The sequence below is a fragment of the Vicugna pacos genome, chromosome 1, assembly GCF_048564905.1.
Source record: "Vicugna pacos chromosome 1, VicPac4, whole genome shotgun sequence".
Lineage (NCBI taxonomy): Eukaryota > Metazoa > Chordata > Mammalia > Artiodactyla > Camelidae > Vicugna > Vicugna pacos.
In genome coordinates this window covers 123542876-123570305 of record NC_132987.1, presented here as the reverse complement: position 1 = coordinate 123570305, position 27430 = coordinate 123542876, and the positions used below count along the sequence as shown (strand labels likewise).

The window sequence follows — 27430 nt, the reverse complement described above, 5'->3', positions numbered from 1 at the left end:
GCTGCTGAGTTCCACTTTGGCTCTGCTGTGTTCTGTCCGAGACAAGCAGAGAAAAGGCCAAATGCACTTAACCTGGTAGAAGAAGTCAAATTCTCATGGATCAGTTTAGCATCTTACTGGTTCCCTCATTAACTAGGGTTAAGTAAAATCTTTGACACCTGTTCATCATAAAAATAATGTGTGCTTCTATTTCCACCCCAGTAGGACAAAGACCTGAACATATTCTCGCATCCTGTAGCCTTCTCTTCACTCCAGCCTCTGCCACGTGGACATCACCCAGGCCTGAAGCTCCGGATTATCAGCGCTGTGCGTTCTTTCCCTTTTTGTTCAGCTCTTTAAAGCTTCCACAGACTTTCTGACGTACTGGTAACTTTTACGTCACAAACCTCTTGCGAGGGTTCTTGAAAAGCATCTCATCAAAACTCCTTCCACAGTAGGTCTCTTTGAGGCACCATGTGCCCGTTTTGAATAGTAACTTGTTCTTACTAAATCGGCGTGTACTCGTTCGCTGCCTGCAGCGTGGCAGGGCTGCGCCCGGGGTGGGGAAAAGCCGTGAGAAGCGGGTGTCTCTGACCTACGACGTTTACGTTCCGTGGGAGGACAGGTGAACACCAGTCACGTCAGAGTGCTGAGTGTCGGGGACGAACACCAAGCAGGGGCAGTGGTGCCAGAGAATGCAGCTGACGCACCAAGTTCTCATTTCCATGAAAATGCGTGTAAAACGACTCGAAGTCAATGATTGCGACTTCAAAACTTTCTATTTCTCTTATTTTTTTAAACTTGGAAAATTCACGTCATTAAACTTTTTTAGTGTGTGCATTACCTGTTTTGTGTAAAAAAAACAACCCATGATCACTAAGAGCACCGTGCATGGTATTTTTAAGTCAATGCTTAAGCACTGAAAATTCCTTATGAAGAAGTTTGAACAGGTCATTGTAGAGAGGGCAGTACGATAAATCCCTCTGTACCAGTTCCAGCGATGTGCCACCTTTGGCCACTGCTGTTTCGTCCAGGCCGTTCCTCCATTTACGGAGCTTCGTTTTTTGTTTCTTAAGGAGGTCCCAGACTTACAGCGCCATCTGCAGTGGCTCTGGCGCGCACGTCTGAAGTGCCCTGGGTGGGGGACAGGCTACATGGACACCCCACTAGCCAGGTGTCAGCACCCGAGTGTTTCAGCCTTTCTTTCATTTTCTTTCCCTTTGTCCACTGCCCCGCCTCCGCCCGCTGGTCCTCCAACTGCTCATTCATTCTATCGCTTAGCTCGTCTGTGGTGTTCACGCCTTCAAATTCTGCTTGGTTCTCCTGTCTCACCTCTTTCAGGATGTTTACTAAGTTCATTTTTAAACTCGTGGACTGTCTGTTCTTAAATGTTAGCATGCGCTCCGATGGAGTCTCTCATCTGCACTACTGTTCTGATTTTCAAACAGCTGCACGCCTCACATGTCCTTTCTCCTCACAAGGTCATCTTCTCCTTATGAGGTCCGGCCACCAGGTGGCTGGTGTGGATGGCGAGGCAGGCGGACGAGCTGGGGGTGGGGGAGCAGGTCTGCCACCCGAGTCCTTGGTCGCCCCTGTGCCTACGGTGGGGAAGGGGTGCTCACGGCACAGGGCCTTTGCACGGCCCTGGTCTGCTCCGGAGGACTTGGTGCCAAGTGAGTGTTCAACCGCGTGCCCTGCCCCGCGCACACGCGTGCACGTGTTTATGGTCAGTGTGATGGGTCCGAGGGCTGCGGCGCCCGCTTCACCGACGTGCTACAAAGCGCGTCAGTCTTGCAGGCCCAGGGCTTCTTCCGGGGGCTCCTGCCCGCCGCCGCCTCCGGAGCCAGCACTGCGTCAGGCCTGAGGGTCTGACCAGAACCGGGGAAGCAATGGGTCTCCTGTCACAGTCTGGCTCGGGCTCGGGCTCCTGTCACATGGGTGACAGTCTTCAGAAACCACAGGAACACGTCCCCGACTTTGTGCCACTCACAAGGGAACAGGTGCGTCTCCAGTGTGATCGGCACGTCCCGCGCCGCTTTCCAGGCACCGGGAGGACGCGGCCAATGACGGACCCCAGGAGTCAGGATCTTGTTTTCGGCATAATTGTGGGCTTACAAGAGGCGACTCTGCAGGACGGCCGGGCCCACCTGCTGGCTCCTCAGTCCTGGAACCCGGGGCCCCGGCGCCGGCCGCGCCCCAAGCGCCTGGCTCACTCAGGCTGCTCGTGCCGCCTTCGTAAAGACATCGCTAATCACGACGCTGATCAGCTCATCGGAACTGGTGCTAACGCTTGTTGATTTAACGGTTTCTCAGGCAGCTGCCCCGTCCGGCCCTGTCCTCCCCTCCGGACCGTGCCTCGAGAGCCCTCCCGCTTTTCCCCGGGGGAGCGCGCGCGCGGGAGGCACCGAGGACGAAGCTGCGAGGGAGGCGCCGCTCCCAGTCCTGCTCTGCAGCCGAATCCGTCTTGTGATGCAACATATTGTCACTTAAATCTCGCTTTTTTTTGTGGGAAAAGAAATGAAAACGGAATCAAAACTGACGCAGAGAGCACGTGCGTTGTCTGTAGCACTGCTGCTTTTTATTTGCGTGAGTTTTTGACTTTTCAAAAGATTTTCCTATTTTCATTTAATTATAGAAATATTCGGGAAAGACATTATTTTTAAAAGGGGAAATAAAATGACCCGAAATCCCATCCTTCACCCATGGCGACCAGAGGGGTCCCGTCCAGACTGCTCCGCGTGCTCGTGCACCTGCTGACCGGAGCGCCCGCGTGTCTTCACTACCACGGACCTGGACATGCTTGCAGCCAGCGTCACCGAGGACATCCTCCTCCAGTGCTGGTCCCAAACAAACTGCTCTCCCTCGTAACCCGGCGGCTGGGCTGCCTCCCCGCCCACCCGGCACCCAGACCGTCTGGTTCCAGCTCTGCTGCCCGGTTTCTTGCCCCTCTGGCCCTGGGGGCTGCTGCCAGCACCCCTCCGTGCAGACAGGACAGGAGCAGGGGCGGCCCCCACCTCTCACGTGGGAGTGGCGGGGGGTGTAGGGGGCCCGTCCCCAAGGGAGGTGCTCGGAGCCACACACCGATGACAGGACACGAGGCTGGCGCCTCCGTGCACCTTCCTGGGTTACGCTCTGCACCAAGGCGGGGAGGAGCAGGGAGGAGAGAGAACCTCGGCAGGCTGCAGCAGTGAGACATGGTTTTATTGAGAACATCTCCGGTCCGGTCTCCGTGACAGCGTCTCATGCTCGCTCTGGCCGCTCGCGGCGCGGAGGACGCTCATGCAGGTGGTCACGTCAGCACGCACACAGAGGACATGGGGAGGCGCCTCGGGGAAGGGCTCTTGGCTGAATTACATTCATACAGTGTCCGGATTCAGAAACAAAATTAAAAGCATGTGACTCAAAGTCTGGAGAAGCAAACAGCTTTCGGGGCCGACTCCACGGAGAGCCCCCACACAGGCCGCCTCTGGCCGTTGGTGGCTGTGTCCGGAAGGATGGCTCTGGTCCCTGACGAGTCACCAGCCCACCCTGAGAGAACCCCTGGGGCTGAGGGCTCGTTCCTGCAAACAGCGGACCGGGCGGTGCAGACGCGGCCGGGAACAGGAGCTCAGTCAGGACCGAGTCAGACCCCCCCACCAGGCCGCGGGGGCGCAGAGCCCGGGGGCCGCCACGGGACATGCCAGGGACAGGGACACACGTGATCGCAGCACTCTGCCCTTCCCGCCTGTACCCTTTTGATAAAAAGAAACCCTCTGAGAGATTCACCAGTTTCACAGAGTTTAGAGCTAACTTTACTCCTCGCGCTCAATCAAGCTTGTGGTTGGGGGAGACCTTGTATTTTGGTGTAAACTACTTTAGAAATGAAAAAACCCAGATGCTTCTTTTTGTTTTTGTTTGTTTTTGGAGGAAAAGGGCAGGCGGGCAGCCCCCCTCCCAGCGCTGCCTGGCTCCTCCCGCTCTGCCTGCCCCGAGGGGACGGGCCAGGCCCGCGTCAGACCACCAGGAAGGCCGGGATTGTAGCGTCTGGAGAGCAACAAGGTTATTTAAATAAAATAAATTCCACAGAAATTAATGCCTTGCGGGAAGCTGGCGTGTACTCTTTAAGACATAATTGCTTCTGATGTAACAAAAGCCTCCGAGACAGGCAAAGGTGAAAGGTCCAGCGAGGACTGAGTCGAGGCCGTGGGCTCTGGTGTCCCTGCCTGTGGGGGGGGTCCCTGCCTGGGGGGGTGGGGGCCCGGCCCTGGCGGGCAGGGGGCAGGCTGAGGAAAGCGGGCATGGCGGCCCCCACTCGGCCCCCACGTGGGCCCTGGCCTGGGTCACAAAACGGGACTTCTCTTCAACGTGGGCCGTCCTGCCCACAGTCGGCTGCCCAGGGCGCCCGGGCACTGCAGGACGGCCAGTGTCTGCGCAGGATTCACACCCCAGGTTTAGCCAACAAGGCAGGGCGGAAGCCCTCCCAACCCCTGCTGGTCAAAATGTCCTCAAAACTCGATTGTTCTCAAGAGACCAAGTTCTTGGTTGTGCCAGATTCTCTAAGCTCCCTCTAAAACCCAGAGTAAGGACCCTGGGTACAAAGTCACACCCAGGCAGTCCTGTACGGGGTGCACAGCGAGCACTGGGGGTGGGGTCAAGCGGGGTCCCCTGATTTGCCTCACGGAGGGGTGACATTTCCTTCCCTTCCCCGCCCGCAGGGGAGCTGCTCCAGCTGCCCCGTCTGAGGTGCCGGGGCCGGGCAGCCCTGCCTGCCTGACTCGTGGGCAGAGGCGCTGCTCCCTCCCGCCCAGCCCAGGGCCCGCCCGCACCCCCCACTCCAAGCCCGACCCCCGCGGCCCGGCCCCCAGCATCCTCACGGGCCTGGTGCCCTCGGGGCATGAGCCCTCGCCAGGTCTGTCCTGGACAAGGCACAAGTCTGACCTGGGGAAGGCAGCCGCACACAGCGGGGGACCGCGAGGACCGCGAGGCATTCGTCCCCCAGGGGTGGGGAGGGGGCCGTGCTCAGGTCAGAGGGAAAAGCCGGGCGCCCCGCACATTCACACGTGTGTGCAGCATCATTCCACTGGACTTTGTGACCAAAATCCCCTTATTTTTTAAAAAGTGAGTCCATCTCCCTCTCCCCGTTAGAAAAAATATCATTTACAGAGACAAGAGTAAAAATGCAGGGGCCACAGGTGTTCTCTGAGTGCACGGGAGCCCACAGGGGCGGGGCAGTCGGGGGGCACCAGACCCCTTTCCCTTCATGGTGGAACCAAACCGGGCCCCCCGGGTGCTGAGGGCCCGAGCCCCTGCCGGGTGAGGGGCAGGAGGGGCAGGCGGCGTGAGCGGCCCTCATCCTGTGACCTGGACGCCCCGGCAGCGGGAACCCTGCCCTGCTCCCGCCCACGGGTGCACCACCTCAAGTCTGCGGAGGACACGGGGACACCAGAGGCACAGCGCTTGGGCTCAGCCCCGCTCTGAGTGCATAGGGTCTGGGCACAACGACAGCGGTCATTTCCCTCCTGCCCTTGGAGGGCGCGGGACCCCCGGGCACACAGCTTGGTGCCTGGACTTCGCTGTGGAGGGATCTGCCTCTCTCTGCCAGCGGCACCCACGACACCACCCCCAGAACCGGGAACTGGGGCTGAGTCGGCAAAGGGCAGGAGCCCAGGCCCAGGTCCTGGGAGGAAGCAGCGAGGCAGGGGCGCGGGTCTTCCAGCTCGGGGCGGGGGGGGGCACCGCCGCCCCACCTCTGACCCCGCCCACCCTGGGGCCAGCCGGGTGCTGTGGGGTGCTGGGCAGCGCCCTGGGTGCCCAGGCACCAGCAGCACCCGTCCCTGCCGTGACACGGACCTCAGCCCTGGTGGGGCCCTCACCACAGCGCACAGCCTGGCCTGCTTTTAGCCTGAGTCCGTCTGACACGCCCCCTGCGTCTTCCACAAAGCTGGAAAGGATACTCTAAAACACAGCTTCAGTGGCTTTTCCAGGAATGCGTGACCACTCACTTCACTCGTCCCCTCGTGACGACCCTGGGGCGAAGGTCACATCCATGACTCAGAGGGAGATGCAGAGGGCTGCTCCCCGTGCCGCCGCCCTGGGGTCCCTTCTAGTCCCGCAAAGTTAAACGCTGTTTAAAAAGCCCGAAGGAAGGGCCAGGGCGACTGGCCCTGTTTTGCCCACGATGTGGCCCTACGAGGGACACAGAAGCTTCTAGAGGAGGCTGAAGGCTGCAGGGCCCCCGGGAGCTGCTGCGCTGTGGGACTCGGGGGTGGGGGAGGGAGCGGGCCGCGGCCAGCGCCGGCGGGCGGGGCCTGGCGCCACTGTGGGAAGGTTCCCTTAGGTTCCTACCCTCTCTGCTTCCTCGCCTCCTCCACATTGAAATGCTGTTTTGCAATGAAAATAATGTGGTGCAAGAGTGACCTGACTAATTACTCCTTGTTTTATAAACCATGGTCCTAGTTCTGAATAAGTTAATTATTCAAGAATTTCACACAAAGTAATTTCTATTTTCCTAAACTTCAGGAAGCCCTACTCAGTAGAACTCAATTTCTAAACGTAAACTGAGATTGAAAGCAGTCACTGGAGAAATCAGAAGGGGAGATGCCACCGTGGAGAGAAGACGGCGGGGCCCCGACGCCAGCCCCCCCACGCCCACCCTCCCCTGTCCAGGTGAGGGTCCGGCTGCGCTGCACCGTCAGGGTGTGAGTGAGAACTGGTCCTGCTCCGTGGGCTTCTCCACCCAGGCGCCCAGCCCGGCCTTGAGGAAGGCCCTGAACAGGCAGGCCTTGGCCGCCTGGTACTCCGCGGCGACCAGCTTGGACTCGTGGTACACGCTGGGCTTAGTGACCTTGGCGCGCAGTAGGCTGGGGGGGACCTGTGAAAAGACACAGACAAGCGCCGCTGCCGAAGCCCAGCAGCAGAAAACAGCTCAGCAAGACATCCAAAAAGTGGCGCTTCAAATGGCTGGCTTCGGCGGGGGGGCACCCAGCGATGGCGCCCCCCGGGGGCCGCGGCAGGCAGAGCTCCAGCTGGACGCCCTCGGAGGGTCCGTGTCCACCGCCCGAGTGGCAGCTTCACGTTAAACAGGCAGGTGCGGAGCCGCGCGCCGCAGAGGGCCCGGGGCCCCATGCTGCCGGCCTGCTCTTCTGGGCAACACGCTCAGCGCTGTACAGACAGCGCCTCGTGTGGGGTCCCCTCATCATAGGGAGCACTCGAGGCCCCCCGCGGCACTGGCTGACGGTTTCTGGGAAGATCTTGAGAATAAACAGGGCAGCCACCAGCGGGGGACGCGCCCGCCACGGGGACACTGCGACCTCTGTGTACAGTAAAAGCTCCCGACCTGACTTACAAACCAACGGAGATGGGTAACATACGGACGCACCATGTACAGCTTTGCATGGGGGAAAAGGGCTGCTGCTCCAAACAGAACAAGACAGAAGGGTTTAAAGACCTTCCTGGAGCTTTAACTGAACCCCGAGCAGCACCCGGGCTGCGGGCCGGCATCTGGGACACGACGTTCCCGGGAGGAGGAGCCAGGGTGGGGTGAGTCCCAGAGTCAGGCGGGAAGGACGGAGCCTGCTCTGATCTGCAGAGCTGGCCACGCTCTCGGCTGAGAGCCCTCGGGGACGAGGGTTTGGGGCAGCCATCTGGGTGGCGGCGGGGACGGTGGGGGGGCAGTGAAGACAGGCAGGCGGGGAGCGGGGCGCGTGGCCGCGAGGGCGCTCAGTACCTTGCCGTGCACACGCATCCAGCGACAGTACAACGCGTGCTTACACAGGCGAGACGCGCGGCCCAGCTCGTCCTTCCCCGTGGTGGCGTTGATGACCTCGATGGCCGCGTCGCCCACAGTCCAGTTGACACTGAAGTTGGGTGCCTTCCCGGGCTGCCGTGCCTCCGCGTTGCTGATGCCTGGAACAAGACAGGGGAGGTGACGCGGAGCCTCACGGGAGCCACACAGGAGACGTGCGGCACCAGCACGGGAGCCGCTCGGCGCTGCAGAGACCCAGCCCCAGGTGCGCCCGGCCCAGGCGCGTCTCCTCCCAGCAGCAACCTGTCCGGAGCCGCCCAGCGCACACTGGTCCGCAGGGAGGCGGCCAGGTCTCCTGAAACCTAAAACCGTGAGACTTCACAGCACTTCTGAGCTTACTGGGGGCCGAAGTCTCTAGAAGTGCGGGTGGCTCAGGTGCAGATGGGCCCCACCTCTGGGACTGATCCAGGGTGGCACAAAGCTGTGCTCCTTAGCGTGTCACACCCAGGTTTGGGGCTCCTGCCCGGCCCCTCCACGTGCTGCGTTCAAGACAGGCATCCGGCTCCTCCACCAGCGCACGGCGGTGCCCTCTCACCACGCCGCGCTCTCCTGCTAACTCAGCGGAGGCTCGCTGTGTGGCACTGAGTGGAGAGGCGCTCGGGGGACGGGGCTGAGCACACACGCCCACCGTATGCACAGCCTGGTGATTCAACCTCGGGGACGACACGACGCCACGCAAATTGCGCTTCCCAGACCTCGGCCGGGGCCGAGCCCCCTGCACTGACAGAGCTCCGCCGGCTGCGCTCGCCCGGCCCGATGCGCAGCCAGCGGGGTGTCCCGGGAGCCCGGGCCAGTGCGCAGATGGCGGGGCGTCCACGGGGCCCGGGCCACTTTCAGTGCAGAGGCCTCTCTTCCTGAGGGCCGGGTGGCAGCTTGTCTGAAAGCAGCAGGAAAATTCACATTTACAGGCCATGACGCTGGGACACGCAGTTAAGGGACGATAGGTGTTGAATGTGCAATCCGGGCCCTTTCCGCGGGGACGAGGTGGCGCCTGCTCCGCCCGGGTGCGTGTTGCACGGACGCGCGGAGAGGCGGCGCCGTCTGTAACGGCACCCGACGGCTCCTCAACGCCTGGGGTTTAACACTAGTCCCTGGACATGGCCGGGGGCCGCCCTGCACCGCGGGACAGCTTCTCCTGGGGGAGGAGGGGCGGGGCGCTGGGCTCCCCTCAGGCTCGTGGGCTCTGCACCAGGTTTTGCAGTGGGTCGCAGTGACTCCAGGTTACGGGGCACCCAATGATACCCCATCTACAGGAAGGCACAGATTCATCCAACCACAAATTTGACCAGTTCCTACTGACCTGTTTTGGCGCCTAAATTCTACTGGCCACGGTGGCCACCTCTAAGGTCTTTTCCGAGCACCTGGGGGGCGGCCCAGTGCCTACTGAGCAGCTCACACAGTCCTCCTGCAGACATGGTGAAGAACTTGAGAGTGGGGTCAGGTTCCACCCAGGGAGCCAGGCCCAGGCTGCTCAGCGGGGCAAGGGTGGAAAACGCCCACAGACAGAGCAGAGTGCAGGTCACCCCACTGGTCCTGGGTCTGACCTATGGCTGACCCTCCCCAAGCTTCAGACCCACCTCTCCACCGCCTCTCACACCGCACACCCTGCATCTGCCTGGGGTGACAGGATGGGAGGGGCCGGGGTCAGCTCCTACGGGAACAGCCCTCCCGGTCCCTGCCCTGCTGCTGAGCAGATGCACTGCCAGGGCCTGTCCTGAAGCAGCAGTGGCAGGAACTTTCATCTCAGATCCTTCCTTGTCTCACTTCCCCTTCGTCTGGCTGCTGCCCTAAGTTCACACACCCAAGTGAAGCACCTGGAGTTCTTGCCTCAGTCTCTGCCCAGCCTAGGACCGGGAGGCGCGAAGCAAACCTCTGAGTAATAATCCTATAAAACCTGCCAGCCGGGATGACGGGATACGTGACTGAGCCCACAGACTCCTGGGACCGAGAGCACAGGGAGACCAAGGCACCCAGAGTCCGGAGGACGGGGGACCAGAGGTGAGGGGCCCTGGGGTGTCCAGCGTGGGCTGGTCAGAGCACATATATTACTTGGGGCTGTGGAAGAACCACCTGCAGGGCGAGAGGAGGGTGCCCAGCACCCACATGGGACACACAGACACAAGATACACACTTGCAGAGATGAAAACCACCACACAGCTGAGTGAAAATGCTCTTGATGGAATTAACCACAGAATAAAAACTGTGGAATGAGTGAACTTAAAGATACAGTAACAAAAACTGTCTAAAATGAAATAGAGAGGAAAAAAGGAACTGGAAAAAAAAAACCCCAGAAAACCAGAGAGCTGTTGGACAAATTTCAGCAGCCCAATATACGTGCAACTGGAGCTCCTGAAGGAGAGAAGAGAGAAAGGAGGGCAGAAAAAATATCTGCAGAAAAAATCTGAAAAAATTTCCAAACTTGATGAAATCAGTAAGTCCATAGGTCTATGAACCTCTGTGAAGCCCAAGCACAAGGAATGTGCAAAAAGCCATGCCAAAGCACGTCATAACAAATCGCTCCACAGCAGCATCAAGAGAAAGCACGATGGCCAGAGGAGAAGACACACCAGCCCGGAGGGACAAAGACATGGACCACCGAAGATGTCTCACCGGAAGCAGTGCCGACAGGACGGCTGGGGAACAGCATCTCTAAAGTGCCAGGAAGTCCAGCAGTGCCCCGGAAATAGGGTTCAAAAATGAAAGCAAACTAAGTATGCGTTCAGACATACCAAAGGTGAAAGAATTCATCATTAGAAGCCACGCACTGCGCGGAATGGGAGAGGAAGTCCTGCAGGCAGAGGGAGGTGAGGGTCCACACAAAGGAGCGAGGAGTGCCAGAAGCGGTAAACCTCCCCCAAAGCTGACAACTGAAACAAAAGTAGCAGTGCGGGATGTCTAACATGCGTGAGAGCTAAATGGATGACAACAGCACGACAGGGGCAGGACAGAAACGGAAATGCGCTTTGTGAGGTTCTCACACTGAACACGAAATGGTCCAGCGTTGCTGGAAGGCAGATTGTGAGAAGCAGGAGGTGCAGACCACGAGCCCTAACGTACCAGCTAAGGCCGCAAAACAGAAAGTCCCAGCTTTTGTTAGAAGGAGTTAGAGAGGCAAAACAGACTCAATTCATGCAAAAAGATGTACGAAAGAGAGGAAAAGGGAACAAAGAACATACAGGACAAATAGAGAATAAGCAGCAAGATGACAAATTCAAACCTAACCGTATCAATAACCACAACAAATGTAAATGGCCTAAGTACCACACTGAAAAGGCAGAGATGTTAACTGGGGTGGGAAAAAGCAAAATCCAAAGGCATGCTGCCTACAAGAAACATAATTTCAACATAAAATAGTATAAAATAGTTTTAAATAAAAGTATGGGCACAGATACTGTGCTGCCACAACTCAAAATTACCAGAGATAAAGAAGGCCATTTTATAATGAAAAAGGACATCAGTTTATTAAGAGGAACCAACAACCCTAAATTTGTACCTAATCACAGAGCTGCAAAATAGCAAAAATTAAAAAAACTGGAAAGAGAAATAGACAAAAGCAGAATTACAGCCAAGAGATTCCCAGCACCCTCTCTCAACAACTGACAGGCTGAGCAGAAGATCACCATGGACACAGAAGATGCACACGACACAGTCGATCAACCTGATCTAACTGACAGCTGACGGGACATTCTCCCCAGCAGCAGACACACGTCCCTCCCAAGTTTTCATGGGACACTTACAAAGATCACACCCTGGTCCTTAAATCAATTCTCAATAAATTTAAAAGGACTCAAGTCACAAATTGAAACTAATTTAGCACAGAAAGATCTCTGTAAAAATGTCCTAGTATTTTGAACCTAAATAGCAGATTTCTAAATAAGCCATGAGACAAAGTATTTCAAAATGAATGAAAATAACAGCACAACGTATCAACATTTGTGAAATGCTGTGAAATCAGTAAAGAAAGGTCTCTAAACAATGACCTCAACTAGCACCTTAAAGACTAGAAAAAGAAAAGCAATCAAAACATAAAGCAGAAAAAAGGGAATAATAAAGATTAGAGCAGAAATCGTTGAGAAAAATAGAAAACAGCAGAAAAAATCAATGAAACTAAAAGTTGGTCCTTAAGAGAAAAAAATCAGTAAAACTGATAAACTTCTAGCTAGACTGATAGGGAAAAAAGAGAAGACACAAATCATGATACAGGAAATTAAAGAGGAGCTACCACTGCAGCCCCCACAGACACGAAGAGGACAGTACATGAATGTCATGAACACTTTCTAGCCAATAAATTCAACAACTTAGATGAAACAGAGAAGTTCCCTAAAAGACACAAATCATCAAAGCTCACTCAAGAACAAATAGATCACATGAATAGCCCTGTATCTATTATAGAAACTGAATTTGTAGATACTTTCTCACAAAAAATCCTTTAGGCTCGGATGGAAAAATCTGATATCAAATCTAAACAAATTTCTCTGGAAAACAGAAGAGGAAGAAATGATTCTCAGCTCATTTTATGAAGCCAGCATTATCCTGATGCCAAAACCTGACAAAGAAATTTTTTGAAAACCTCCCCAAAACTAGAGACCAACATCCACACAGACCAGTGTACTACAGAAGCAAAAATTCATAAAAACACCATAAAAACAAAAGTTTAGCAAACTGAATCCAACAACGTATAAAAAGAGTAATACATATGACTGTTAGAGTTGCTCTAGGAAGGCAAGGTTGGTTTAATATTTAAAGAAATCAATCAATGTCACATTAACTTAAAAAAAAAAACAACAACTCCACAAATGATCATCTCAATAAAGTAGAAAAAAAGCATCTGGCAAAACCCAACATTAATTCCTGACTTAAACCCCTTAGCAAGTTAGGACTAGAAGGAAATTGCCTTAAACTCATGAAAAGGAAAAGTGCGCAGGCTGCGTCATACTTCCGGGTGAGGCTGCGTGCCTGCCCCGAGGCCGCACACGGGACAGGCCGGCGGCTCTGACCGAGTCGGCCCGGCCCTGCGCTGCAGGCCCGCCCAGGCGCAGGAAGCAGAGAGAAGTCAAGGGCGCCCAGATGTGCAGGAAGAGGGAAAACATGAGCCACAGGCTCGCACAGAGAGCAGCTTCAGTCCAATCTGCAGAAAAGCTGCTGTAAGCGCTCTCTCGGTGTCCGTGCAGTGAACGACTGGAAGCTGAAGGACAGCCTTCAAAAGAGCATCAAAACTAGGAAGCACCTGGAGCTAAATCTGACCAGACGTGTAAGGTGGGGGTGCTGTCAACCAGGGAGCACCGGCCCGTGAGGAAGCGCAAGACCCGAGTAAACGCAGAGACGCTCGGCCTCCATCACCTGAACACTCAAAACCCTGAGATGCTGGTTCTCCCCTGGCTGACCTGCATGTTCAGCACAATCTCAGCCGAATCCAAGCCAGCTTCTATGAACAAACCGGTAAGCTGATTATAAAATTGTTATGAAGATGCAAAAAGGACCTAAGTGGCCAAGACAACTTTGAAGAAGTACAGAGCTGGAGGATTAACCCTACCTGATCTCAAAACTTACAATGAAACTACAGTTATCATGACGTGATACTGGCTTCAAGACAGACAAGAGATGAATGGAAAACACCAGGTCCAAAACCAGACCTAAACATACACATGCAAACTGGTCTTTTAAAATATAAACTGAAAAAGTCCTGATTTTTGACAAAGGTGCAAAAGCAGTTCAGTAAAGGTGGCACTTTTCAACAAATGGTGCTGGAACAATTATCTTATATGTTACAAAATGAGCTTCACACCACACGTCTATACAAACTTTCACTTAAAATGGAGTCTAGTCTGAAATGCAAAAACTGAAACTAAAATTTCTAAGAACACAACATTGGGAGAAATCTTTGTGACACAGACTCAGGCAGACATTTCTTGGCTACAATATCAAAAGCATGATCCAACAGAGAGAAACTGATAAACAGAATTTTATCAGAAATTTTATCCATATCAAAATATTATCTGGTCTCTGAAAGACCCTGCTGAGAGAGCAGAAAGACGAACGTTTCTAATCATGTCTGATAAAGGACTTGTATCCGGAGTATGTAAGTCGCTCTCAAAACTCAGTAGTAAGAAACGTGAAAAGTTTTGAACAATGTATCGGAGAAGTCACACAGATGGCACCAGCACACGAAGAGAAGCTCACGTCCGTCAGTCACGCGGGAAGTACAAGCCAGAACCAGTGTGACACCACAGCCATCAGCATGTCCCAAACCGCTGCCCACGCTAAGTGCTGGCCGGGGTGGGAAGGACCTGGCTCGCTCCGGCAGTGCTGGTGGGAGGGGAAAATGGTACAACCGCCTAGGCAAAGTGTGGCAGTGTTTAAAAAGCTCAACGCACACCCAAGCCATGAGCCAGCCTTCCCACCCCCCGGCGTTTACAGGAGAGGTGCTTGCACACCGGCGTTCTCGGCAGCTTCGCCTGAGGCAGTAGAAGACTGGAAACTGCCGGATACCGTCAACAGCTGCTGGATGAACAGACTGGCTGATCCCACAGCGGAACGTGACGCAGCGATGACAAGGGCTAACGAGCCACCGACAGACAGCAAACTTGGAGGAATCGCAAAATAATGACATCATGCTGGATGGAATACGCTAGACAAAAAAGCACACATCTCATGATTCTTGTACAATCCTAGAAAATGCAAACTAACCCATTTTGGCAGTACGCATGTGAGCGGCGGCCTGGGGAGGGCTGGAGAGAGCAGGGGCTGCGGGGGGGCTAGGACACCTGGAGCTGAGGGTGGGTCAGCGTCTCCGCTGCGTGGTGGCAGGACCGACGCAGACGCGGGCCCGAACACAGGCCCTGTAAGTACAGTCTGTCGTATGTCGGGTGTGCCTCAGTGAAGCTCTGAAAAACACTACAGGGGCACGTAAGAAGGAAGAACGCTGTTCTCAGTAAAAAGGTAATAATACTTGCTCATTGGGGAAAAGTCCAAAACCCCACACACACCCTGGAGAAGAAAACGAAAGCGCCAGCAGGCCAGCAGGCGCTGCGATAGTTTTAGTGCTTGGCAAGCAGGCGGGATCAGTGCGGCGCACCAACGATGAGCACGTGATTGTCCGTCAGACATTCCGACTGGGTAGGTGTTGGTGGGGCCCTGGCTGCTGTCTTTAGAAAAGAGAAAAATCTCTTACATGTAAGTGTTAAAGATGCCATAGACAGATTCCCCCCGATGGGAAGGAGCGCCAGCGTGCCCTCTGGAACGGCCTGAGACCGACCGGGCGCCTGCGAGGACCACGCCTCAGCACCAGGGGCAAAGCTGCTCTCCACCTGGGGTCCGGGGCGCGCTGCAAGTTCCACCCCCTGGCGTCTCATTTAGGCGTTGCGCGCCCACAGCCACAGGGGACGCTGTCCTGCAGTTGTTGTTAGTGTTTCTTTGTCCAGTGTTAGAAGAAGAAGAGGGCAGCTGCCCTTTCCTGGGAAGCCGACGCGCAGCTGGGATCGCAGCTCCTCGGCAGGCTGACCAAGCCCTCTGCAGACATTCAGAAGGCTGTCCACCCTCGACAGCGTTTCCAGCACCTTCCCTGGAAGCGCCGCCTGCCAGAGCTTTGTCACCCCCTCGGGTCGACGTTAGCAGTTTCCGTCTCCTTACTCACCCTTTGTCGCTGTCGCTGAGGTTTCCCGACTCGTCAGCGTCAGAGGTACAGACAGGGTCGTCCTGAAGTCCCAACGCCCGCAGGGCGGCCGGCCCTCCTTCGTGAGCGCTGCGTTGCCGGCAGCGCGTCGCGGCGTGGTTCTTTCACGCCAGCATCTCCTAGTTTGGTGATTGACTCTAACCCGTTCCGTTTCCCTGCCTCCCCCTCGCTCTCTGTCTCCTTCCTTCCCCGGCCCCTGTTTGCTTTGCTGCACCTTCCTCCCCTGGGTTCCGGGCCCAGAGGCTGGCTCACCTTCACTCCCTCACAGGCCGGGACCCTGCTGAGCGGACCAGCGGCTCCCCCTCGCCACGTCTGACTCGTGTCCACTGCGTGGCCAGCAGTTTAAGTTCCGGTTTCGTCTCCAATCTGAGAATTGTTAAGAGCCTAACCTCTAAGTGGCTGAGCCGTTAGACTTTAAATTTTAACCCTTTGTAGCCAGCCTTCAGTTTCAGCGCCTTGTGGTCAGAGAAACCACCTTCACCATCGATGACTCTGGACTGAGCACTGAGCCCCTCCAGGGAGGCCGCTCCCAGCGCCGCTTCCGATGGAGTCTGTCCTGCCTCCCACCAGCTGCTCAGGTCACGCCGGTATCAGTCACGTCCTCCAGAGAAGCAGAACCAGAGCTCGGAGAGTGACCACGAGGGACTGGCTCACACCACCTACGGCGGGGCTGAGAAGTCCCTGCCGTCCGCAGACTGGAGGCCCAGGACAGCGGCAGCACGGTCAGTCTGAGACCAGAGGCCCGAGAGCCGGGGTGGGCGGGGCAAGTCCCAGGCACGCCGTGGGAGACAGTGAGCTGAGGTGCCCTGGCTCCAACCACGAAGCAAGAAAAGGGGCAAGTTCTTTGTTCCTCACTTTCTGTTCTGTTCTGTTCTGCCCTCCGCGGATTAAATGCTGCCACCGTCGCCGGGGAGGGCAGTGTGCTTTACTGAATCCACCGACTCCAAGGCTAACCCACCTGGAAACACCTGCCAGACACCCCAGAAGCCATGACAATCTGGACGCCCCGTGGCCAGTCAAGGTAACACTCAAATTCCCCTTCACAACACCTTACTTTTGTTTGCTTTTATTTGGACCTTCTTTCCTGAGCAGCCTTTTGGGTTTCCCAGAGTTTCCACGTCCCTTTACTTTTCTGTTGTTCACAAAAGCTTTGTCATAAAGACCACTCAGCTTCCCAGGCTCTTTGCTGAAACACACTCGCTTTCTTCTGAAAACATGTTCCTTTTAGAGCTCTCCGACACGGCTCCCTGTCGCGACCCGGCGCTGGCGCTGGCGCTGTCTAGGCTTGCTGCTGAGCTGCCTCCTCTCCATCGTGTCCTGGGTTTACGGAGGATTCTTCTCAGAGCCCGCATTTCTCTCTTAGATGTCTATTCCATTTTGCTGGAGCATCCTCACCTTTTTCTTCCTCCAAAAATATACGCCGGAGAAAATGCCTCTCAATCCTTGAGCATCTGAAAACTACTACTTCATCGTAACGTTTGACTCACCCTTGGTTGATAAAAAAAGCTGGGACCAACGTGTTTTCCTCCTCAGAACTGGGAGGCCGTTTTGTCACTGTGCCGGCTTGCAAGGTCCCCGACGAGCAGCACATGAATCTGGTACTGGCTGGAGTTAATTTAGAAGCTTTCGGCATCTTTCCTCTGCCCTCGGTGCCCAAACCAGAAGGATGTGCTGGGGATGGGGTTTTTCATCATTAGTTCTGCTCAGTGCTCAGCGCATCCTTCAGTTTTAATACTAATGCCTTCCTTCAGGATCAGTGGTTTTTCTCCTGTTACTTCCTCCTCTCGATTTTCTGTTTCTGAGATGCTGCCAGGCGGGAACCGGGCCTCCGCATCAACTGCCACATCTCCCAGCTCTTTCCACGTCTCACACTTTTCTGCTGGGAGTTATCTGAGATGTATCTGACGCACCCTCCCCTCTCCCCTCACGAGAATGTAAGCTCTGTGGGGGGCTGTTTTGCTCTGCTCACCCCACACCCCACCACCCAGAACAGCGCCCCCCACTCACATGGAATGTGTTAAGTGAATACTTTCTAGAGCTTCGAGTGAGCATCTGCCTTCCGCACTTGCCGACGGCTCCACACACTTCGGGGGGACTAGCATTTGCATCCCCCTCTGTTCTGAGCCGTTTTCTCTCCGTTGTTCCACTTCTCATATAAGGTCATGCTCGTTTGTGTTTATTTTCCTCTGAAGTTTGACCATGCTTGTTCCCTTATGTCTGTGATCAATGCAAGTGGCTGGCGTGGCTGCTTCTGTTTCTGGGAAGTGGCTCCAGCTCCTGGGGAGCCTGGAAGAAAAGCCAGGACCCACGCCCCTCCTGGACCAAGAGCCCGAAGCCCAGCGCGGCCCCGCCCGGCTGTCCGAGGGAAGGGCGCCGCGGCAGCCCTCCTGCGGCCCGGCTGGCCGCTCCCCGCGCGTCCTGGGGCACCGCTCGGTAGGGGACAAACACACGGCCCTCGAAGCTCCATGTCCTCACATGACCAATTCTCTGCTGCCAGGACACCCTCACCTTCACTCTGGGGTGTTTCCCTTGGCACAGTTTAGTCAGGGTGTCACCAGCACACCTGGCCGACCTCCAGCACCTGCCCGGTGTGCGGCCAGTCCCCTCAGGCCAAGTCAATGGTTTCCTTTGTGCTGTGCAAAAGCTTTTAGGTTTAACTAGGTCCCGTTTGTTTATTTTTGCTTTTATTTCTTTTGCCTTGGAGATACATCCAAGAACATACTGCTACAATTTGTCAGAGTGTTCTGCCCATGTTTTCTTCTAGGAGTTTTATGGTTTGAGGTCTTACACTAGGTCGTTAAACCATTCTGAGCTTACTTCAGTGTGCGGTGCAAAGGAGCGCTGTGCCTCGCTGACGTGCACGCTGCTGCCCAGTCTTCCCGGCACCACTTGCTGAAGGGACTGTGTTACCTCCACTGTGTATTCTCGCCTCCCTGGCACCGGTTAACTGACCGCAGGCGCATCAGTCCGTGTCTGGGCTCTCTATTCTGTTCCACTGGGCGATGAGCCAGTGTCTGCGCCAGCACCATGCTGCTCTGACCGCTGCAGCTCTGTAGCACAGTCTGAAGTCCAGGAGGGTTCTATCTTCAGCTTTGTTCTTTTTCTCTCAGGATTGCTTTGGCACTTTGGGGCATTTAGTGGTTCTATATGAATTTTAGGACTATTTGTTCTAGTTCTGTGAAAAACGGCATGAATAGTGGTAGGGATTGCATTAAATCTGCAGACTGCTTTGAGCGCTATGGCCATTTTAACAATATTAATTCTTCCAATCCAAGGACACAGGATATCCTATATTTTTGTATCACCTTCAATTTCCTTCATCAGTGTTTTATAGTTTTCAGAGTTTAGGTCTTTTAACTCTTTGGTTACGTTTATTACTAAGTATTTTATTCTGTTTGATGCAATTTTAAACAGAATTTTTTTTTTTTACTTTCTCTCTCTGATGTTCATTGTAGTGTACAATGCAGCAGGTTTCTGTGTGGTGATCACGTGTCCTGCAACCTTGCTGAGCTCACTTATTATCTGACAGTATTTGGGAGGAGACTGTAGGACTCCCTGTATAGAGTGTTGTGGCATCTACAGACAGTGGCAGTTTTACCTCATTCCTTCCACGTTGGATGCCTTTTATTTCTTTTGCTTGTCTGATTGCTGTGGCTACGACTTCCAATACTATGTTAAATAGGAGTGGTGAGAGTGGGCGTCCTTGTCTTGTTTCTGAATTTAGCAGGAAGGCGTTCAGTTTTTCACCAGTGAGTACTATGCTGGCTGTGGGTTTGTTGTAAATGGCCTTTATTATGTTGAGGTATGTTCCCTCTACACCCACTTTAATGAGAGATTTTTTTTAATCATAAATGGATATTGAATTTTATCAAATTCTTTTTCTGTGTTTATTGAAATGACTATATGGCTTCCATCTTTATTTCTGTTAATGTGGTGTATCACAATGATTGATTTTCATATGTTGTGTCATCCTTGTGACCCTGGGATGAATCTAACTTGACCACAGTATATGATCCTTGTTATGTATTGTTGAGTCCAGCTTGCTAGTATTTCATTAATGATTTTTGCATCTATTTTCATCAAAGATATTGGTCCTTAATATTCTTTTTTGTAGTTTCTTTGTCTGGTTTTGGTATCAGGGTAACAGTGGCCTTGTAGAATAAATTTGGGCGTATTCCACCCTCTTCAACTTTTTTGAATAGTTTGAGAAGGATTGGTATAAATTCTTCTTTATACATTTTGTAGAATTCCCCGTGAAGCCATCTGGTCCTGGACTTCTGTTTGCTAGGAGTTTTTGTTTTTGTTTTTGTTTTTAATTACAAATCAATTTCACTTCTAGAGATTGGTCTTGTTCAAATTGTCTGCTTCTTCTTGACAGTCTTGGCAGGCTGTACATTTCTAGAAATTTGTCCACTTCTTCTAGGTTGTCCAGTTTGATGGCATGTAACTGTTCTCAGTGTTCTCTTATGATCGTTTGTATCTCTGTGGTATTGGTTATAGTGCTCCTCTTTCGTTTCTTATGTTGTTTATTTAAGGCCTCTCTCTCTTCTTCTTGGTGAGCCTGGCTGAAGGTTTATCTTTTTTCTTTCTTCTGTACAGAAGACCAGCTCTTGGTTTCGCTGGTCTTTCCTATTTATTTTTTAACCTCTATTTTATTTACTTCCTCTTCGATCTTTATTATTTCCTTCCTTCTGCTGACTTGGGGCTTTGTTCTTCTTTTCCTAATCTTCTTAAATGGTAGGTTAGGTTGTTTCTTTGAGATTTTTTTGTTTCTTGAGGAAGGCCTGTATTGCTGTGAACTTCCCTCTTTGAGCTGCTTTTGCAACATCCCACGTATTTTGGAAAGTTGTGTTTCCACTTTCATTTGTCTCGAGGTATTTTCTGATTTCCTCCTTGGTTTCATTGTTGACCCACTGGCTTTTTAGTAGCTTGTTGTTTAGTCTCTATGTGTTTGTTCTTTACCCGTTTTTATTCTAGTTTCATACCATTGTGGTTGAAAAATGTGCTCAAGCTGGCTGTGTTCCCTTATTTATTTTTTTACTGAGTTATAGCCAGTTTACAATGTTGTGTCAATTTCTGGTGTACAGCACAGCACTTCAGTCATACGTGAATATACATATGTTCATTTTCATGTTCTTTTTCACCATAAGCTACTGTAAGATATTGAATATATTTCTCTGTGCTATACAGTGTGAACTTGTTTGTCTATTTTATATACACCAGTCAGTATCTGTTCCCTTTACGTGTGTTTTTTCTGCTCTTCACACTGGGGTCTCTGCCCCGAAGGAGGGGACGGCTGAAGCAGAGGGGCTCGTGCGCTCACAGAGGTCCAGAGCGCCGCCTGTGTGGGCGTCTGTGGCTCCGCTCAGGTGCAGCCCTCGGTCTCCTCTTTCCACTGCGTGGCCGCCCATGACCTAGTGCTGTGACGTGCGTGGAGCTGGTGGGGCTGGAGCCCTCGCTCAGCCTGGGCTGGGGTGCCTGGCGAGGCCATCGTGGGAGTCCAGGTGGCCACGCTGCCGTCAGAAGTCTGGGCTGCTTTGGGGCACTACTTGGGTGAGCTCCAACAGCGGCCGCATCACCCTGCCTGGGCCCCACCCCAGGCCTCTGAGTCGCCTCTGCGTCCCTACATGGAGTCTCTTCCCCGATCTTGGCCGCCCTGGGTCCAGTGCCAAGGTGTGGCATGGAGCGAGCAGGGCCAGCGCATTGGGCAGACCTCTCTCCATCTGGGTGGGCTCAGCCAGCACCGTGTCCTTCTCATGAGTTTAGTCCAGGCTTCTCCCACCTTCTGTCTGTCCCCCGGCTCTCCCAGCGGCCAGCCAGCCTTGCCTCCTGCACAGCGGACACAGCCTGCGGCTCCACCCGCTGTCTCCCAGGGCAGGTCCGCCCCTGTGCCCTCCCCTTTCCCGGGAAGCGACCTCCCCTTTCCTGGGAGCCCCCTCCCGTGAGTGCAGGCCCTGCCCCGGTGCTTTTCTTCCCATTCTGCCGATTCCGTGGGTACCTTCCTCGCAGCCTTGCCCTGGCTGTGCAGGAGTCCCGTGTCAGCGTCCGGCTGGCTCTCCATGAGAATCTTCCCACAGGCGGATGGATTTTTGATGTGTCCGTGGCGGGAGGTGAGCTCCACACCATCTCCTCCCACATCCTGATCTCTCCCTGCCTGTTACTGTTTTGTGACGGTGTTGGCAGTAGAGCCAGCACTGAGAGGAGTCTGACCCCGTGAGCCGGGGCAGCCTGGCTGTCCCCACAGCCCCGGGACAGTCAAGCACCTTGGTCCTACCTCTTGAGATCTCTCGGGGTGCCTGACAGCACACCGGCCAGTCGAGAAACTCAGACTCAAGGGCCAACGGAGTGAACGAGACGCAGAACTATTCTGAGACTCGCAGGTGTCGGATCTGAAACTTAACGGAAAAGGAGGAGTGCGAGGGCGCCGAGGCTCTGCTTCCAAGTCCCCGGGAAGAGCCGCACCTGAGTGTCCGAGGCGGGGCTCACGCGGCACCGCTGCCACCGGCAGGTCCCTCCTGGGAGTTTACTTTCTATGCTGAAACGCAAGTGAAATCCTTCTCGTTTTAACCTTGTCGGCATTTGCAAGAACAGCCCATCGCTACATCGTTCATGAACGTCTGTCTTGTCTGCTCTGGTTTCCAGGCAAACCAGCTGCCCTCCGCGCCATCCTCCGCAGCACGTCGTGGCCCGTTCTCGTCGCTCCCCGAGGACGCAAAGCTCTCTCGCTGCTGTTACACACCACTCTGCCCCAGCATGGGAGCGGCCCGCGGTAAACTGAGAGGTGGACAAAGAGCAACAACCTGCGTGGCTGGTTACACGCACACGTCTGCACTGCAAGAGGACCAGAGGGGCCCCAGGATGCTGGGTCCACCCTGGACCAGTCACTCACTCCCTGTGGGACCTCGCTGTGAGAGAGAGTTCTGACGGCTTTACCGTGGGGCCCTGCACAGGGCAGTGGGCCCTCCCAAACCGTTATGACAGCGACACCCCCTCCAGATTTCTCTGGACCAAATCTTTCCTCTGGGCGGCACCTGTCGTCGTTCTGCCTGTGAGCTGGATTCCCCGGGAGGCCGGACCTCGCTGCTGCTCTGCGGGGCATCCTGCTGCCCTCCCTCTCAGGCCTCGCTCCCCCACCCTAAGGCGTCTTCTCCCAGCTCCCTGCAGTGCCGATGTGAGCTCTCTCAAAGGGACAACAAAACACCACTGGTTCCAAGTAAAGCATTTATCCGAAGTGAGCCATTTCAAACAGTTTGCATTCTGAAATAGACTTTGAGGCCAGGGACCTTGTCCCCTGGCTCAGATTTGAGAAACACTTGCTCCCTGAGACCTGAGGCTGTCCCTGAGTTTCACAGGACTCTCCCCACTGGTCTGGGAGGGCCGTGCCGGCACCCGGCCCAGCCCATCCCGGGCAGGTGAAGAAGCTGCACGGGGCTGCCAATGAGGCGAGCTCCAAGCCAGGCCCGCGGCAGAGGGCCCGACCGCAAGGGCTGAGCGTCCCGCTTCGGGGATCAGAAGTGATGTCAGGCAGGAAGACGGAAGAGCAGACTCTTTTGCTATTTATAACTTCATGTTTTTAACAAATCTGCATGGTGCAGCACCGAAGCAGTATTGTCCGTGTGTTCGTACAGACACGGATGCACCTCACGCACACGACGTGGGAAGCACACACCTGACCTCTGTCAGTGAGCCCTCCTCCCAGCACCTCAGAACACGCTTCCAGCAAAACGACCCTGTCTTTTCAGATCATGGTGACAGAGGCAACAATGCTCGGCACCGCTCAACCAGGCACCTGCCAACAGCTCTTCCTGAGCACCGCCCACGTGCCACGGACTCCACACGACGTTCCAGTGTCTATGAACATAAAAGACAAGTGACAGCTGAAATGAAACAGGGCAGTCTGCCTCCAAACACAGACCAGAGACTAAACAGGGAAGATTACTTTCTGACTCATGAGGAATTCATACACCAACACACACCAGAAGGCACTTGCTTCACGTCTACCAGCAGAACGCCAACGGATGTGCGCTACAGCTTCAACTTACACGCCATCGCGTTTTATCAGTCTATTTTTTTTTCTTAAAAGATAACAGATAAGGTTAGAGAGCTGTAAGATTTGCCCCAAAACAACCTTTGTTTTTCTCGGTTCTGGCAGAATTTATGGGCTTTAAGAGACATGCTTTCAAATAAAATTCCACACTGCTTTCCTCCAGTTAAAAATGTGCCAGTAGCGAGCACCACAGAACACAGCACACACACACACACACACACACACACGTCGAAAGAGGCATTCTAGTTTAGGGTTACGGGTTTAGTTCTGAGCTTAAAAAAAGTAAGTAAAGCGATATTTTCAAAAGGATAAAAAATACCTTAACTGTGTCCTTTTAAATAAGGGCGAACTGAGAGCTTAGGACCCTTGAATTCAAAAGCGCTTGCTCACTTTACTGCTAGCCTCTGACACTCTAGAAGAAAAACAACAAACAACCGGTAACACAGGGCACGGAGTTGGGGGTGGTCGCCCGCTTGTCCCGGCACGCTCTGCAGCACCGGCCTCCTCCGGGCGGCCCGCTCACCGCCGTGGGCGCCTGTCCCGCGAGGCCCAGCCCAGCTTAAGCGAGGGCGGCCGATGCCTGCGTAACCCTCATGGCTGGCATCTGTGAGCCTCTACGGCTGAGACGTAAGGATGGGTGAACGGGCCGCACGGAGGTGCAGGACCTGGGCTGTAATTTCCCCGTAAACGGCAAGGTTTTCAGTCAGCAAGAGACAGTAACCCCGAGGGACTCCCTTAAATGACCCATTGCCTCTGCCCTTCAGAACGGCCAGCGCCCGCCACAGGGCAGCTGCCCCCGCCCAGAACTGTGCTCCTAAGACTTCCACGCCGCAAACCAGGTCCGTGGGGAGAGGACACAGGCCACGGAGATACTTGCCGCTGAGCAGAGGCTTGTTGAGGGTGTAGAGGGGGGGCAGGTCTTCTATGTTGGAGATGCGCTGGTACATGGCCCTGGAGAGGTGGTCCCCATGGTACAGGCTGCCCAGGATGATGCTGGACAAGTAGATCGGCTCCACGAAGACGCTGAGCAAGGAGCCCTGGACGCCCACCACGTTCCACCTGGGGGCACAGGGACAGGAGCTCAGTGCGGGCGGCCTCGGGCTCACCACCCCACCGCGCTGACACCGACGTGCTGGGCGTTTTGTGCACGTGCCAGCCATTCAAAGAGGAAACAGGTGACTCAGCAGCTAAACATTTTAAAAAGAAAAACCTGCTTAAAAGTCATCTAGCGCTGGAACGATCTTTGGTCTGTGTTTCTCATGACGACACCATTTACTGAAGATCAGTTAGGAAAAGGTGTCAATAAGCCACGTTTCTCTTAAGAAAAATCAAACGGAGAAGTAAATCTCTATTTTATTACGTTAATAAAGATGGGAGCTCTAAGGGAGCCCCTGTGGATGGGAACTGATGCTTCCTGCTCCGAGAGGGGGTCAGCCCGCGCTCTGGCTCAAGCCAAATGGCTGGGACCACGGCCGCCTCCCCATCCCTGTCGCAGGCCAGCGGCCAGCAAGCCTCGGGACTTCCTCTCAGAACAGATCAGGGGCTGCTGGTGCCACTGCCTCTGCTGATCCCGGGTCAGGTCACCTCCCGCCCACTTCGCCGCCCCTCCCAAGGGCAATCCGGTGACCACAGCCCCCGCCCCCAGGGCCCAGCCCAGGCAGGACAGGCCACTCTGAGTGCGAAACCTCCCAACACTCCCCATCTTCCTCCCAAGCGACACATCCCAGTCCCCGCCAGCCTGTCTGACCTGGCATTCCCCGGCTCCCTGCCTCCTGCCACCGCCCCTCCCCCAGGCTCCGGCCGCGGGGCTCCTTCTGCTCCCTCAGGACCTTGACCACCATCCCTTCACCCTGGAACACAGTCCCCAGACAGTCCCTGGCCTCAGCGCCCCCATCTCCGTCTGCAGCCATCACCTGAGCCAAACTGGCCCCCACATCGGTCGGCTAACTTCCCGCAAAACTTCCCCCCCAAACCCGCCCAAGTACAGAAGCTCCACACAGGAGGGTCTCTGTTTAATTCACTGGAGCCGCACACTTGGTACACGCAGAGCAGCAAATACATGCTGAACGGGCGGTAAGTCCTGACTCCGACAGCCCGGGCCTCCCGCTCCCCAACAAGGACATCAAAACCTGGTTTTCCTGCCCAGTGAGAAAGCAGGAGACAACTCAGCGCTTGCAAAGTACACGGGTCGCTTTCTCAAGTAAGTCAGGAGCTGAGAGCAGCCGCCCGGGGAACCTTCAGAGCCGTGATCTGACAGAAGCCTGTGTTGCTACAAGCCATAGATGCCGAACACAGGCCTCGTCGGAGGAGCCAGGAGCCGGGCCGCTCTGCGGAGGCCCTGGGATGGAACCGCTAGGGCACGCCTCCCGCCAGCGAGCCCTGCGACGGTGAGGGCGAGACTCCCCCGGGAGAAAGACCCAGCAGGGCTGGGCAGTGATGGCGACAGGGCGTGCTCAGGCAGCCACTGCCCCCAGGCAAAGCTGGAAGCCGGCACAGGGGGTGCCGCGCCCCTGCCCGGCCGACCCCACGACCCCGTGACCCGCGAGTGGCCTCCTGCTCTCCCCTTCCTTACACGTTACCTCTGGAGCACGGGGTTCAGAGCAGGTCCTGCTGCCTCACCCCCATCCGGCTTCCCTGCACTGACCCCAGCCTACCCCCAGCACAGTGGAAGCCCCTTTCCCCCTGCAGCTCTGAACAGCCAAGCTGCAGCCCTGGGGGTGGGGGTGCACCCAGAGCCTGGAGGCTGGGACCCTCCCTCTCATGGCCCAGCAGAGCTGGTGGGTCCCTGCAGGCCCCTCCCATCGCTGCGCCCCATGCAGCTCCCGTGCCACATCTCAGCCACGCTGCCCGCTGGATGGACAGACGGCACCCCCCTTCTCACCTGAGCCCACGGCCCGGCCCCTGTGAGACACAGGTCAGCTGGCCTGGCACCTGCCCACCGACCTTCCCTGGGGACTCTACACGCCCTCTCGGCAGGGACCGGGGCGCGGCGGGGGCGCCCTGCAGCCAGGGGTGGTGTGGCGTTGAATGACAGGCTTCTTTCAGCCGACTCAGAGTTTATGCAAATGAGGAGGGAGAGGCTGGTCTCCAGGGAAACCAGCCGCAGATCGCAGGCTGGGACTCAGCCCCGCCCCCACCCTTCCATGGAGGGGAGGGGCTGGGTTGAGTTAATCACCAAGGGCCAAGGATCCGATCAATCTGCACGAAGGCCCCTAGGGTCAGGGCTAGGAGCTGGGGGCTGGGACACCCCCTCCCCCCACACCCCTAGGACCCCCACCAACTGGCTGCTCCTGGGTGGTTTCCCTGATAGATAACCAGCCAGTAAACCTAAGGCGGAGGTTTTCCCTGAGCTCTGGGAGCCATTCCACTAAGGTCCTCAACCCAGGGAGGGTCAAGGGACCCTCGGGGTGCAGCCCAGTCAGACCCTGGGCACCCAATGCCAGCACCCGGTGTCTGAGGCGCAGCCTCGTGGGTGAGCCCCGAAACTGGGGGTCTGCACTAACCCCGGGAGGTGTCAGACCTGAGCTGACCTGCAGGGCGCCAGCTGGCGGGGGGGGGCGCGGGTAGGGGCCACCTGGAGTGGAGGGGTGAGAGGAGGAGCGGCTGGGCGCTTGTCCCAACGCTGTCCCTGCCAGGAGCCGTCCCTGCGCCCTGTGCTCCCGCCCATTCACCTCTGCCTTCTCCTTGAGATGAGGCACTGTCCACACGGACCTCAAGGCTTCACCTCACTGAGGCCTGACTTTCAAGCGCGTGCGGGGGACCCGCATTTCAAGGAGGCGGAAGGGTCACATCCTGCCGGCAAAGGCCCTTGGCTGAGCCGCAGGAACTGTCTTTATACCCCCTGCTGGTTCTGTGGGTCAGAACCCTTTTCCCAGTGCGTGGCCTTCTCTTCACAATGTATCTGTGGGGATTTTAGTACATAAGTTTTAAAATCTCAATTCAGCCAAAT

At 55.3% G+C, this 27430-nt stretch overlaps 1 protein-coding gene across 8 annotated transcripts in view; it reads right to left on the bottom strand.

The window, feature by feature from the left end:
* Nucleotides 1-6440: 6440 nt before the first annotated feature.
* ADARB1 (adenosine deaminase RNA specific B1) overlaps nt 6441-27430 on the bottom strand; it is a 109113-nt gene continuing 88123 nt past the window's right edge. For all 8 annotated transcript variants that reach the window (XM_072970332.1, XM_072970347.1, XM_072970354.1 and 5 more), the window contains 3 exons: nt 24359-24540; nt 7685-7863; nt 6441-6829 (listed from right to left, as the gene is read on the bottom strand). In XM_072970332.1, coding sequence (XP_072826433.1) covers nt 6650-6829; nt 7685-7863; nt 24359-24540 — 541 coding nt within the window. In that variant the 3' untranslated portion in view covers nt 6441-6649. The remainder of the gene's footprint in view (nt 6830-7684; nt 7864-24358; nt 24541-27430) is intronic.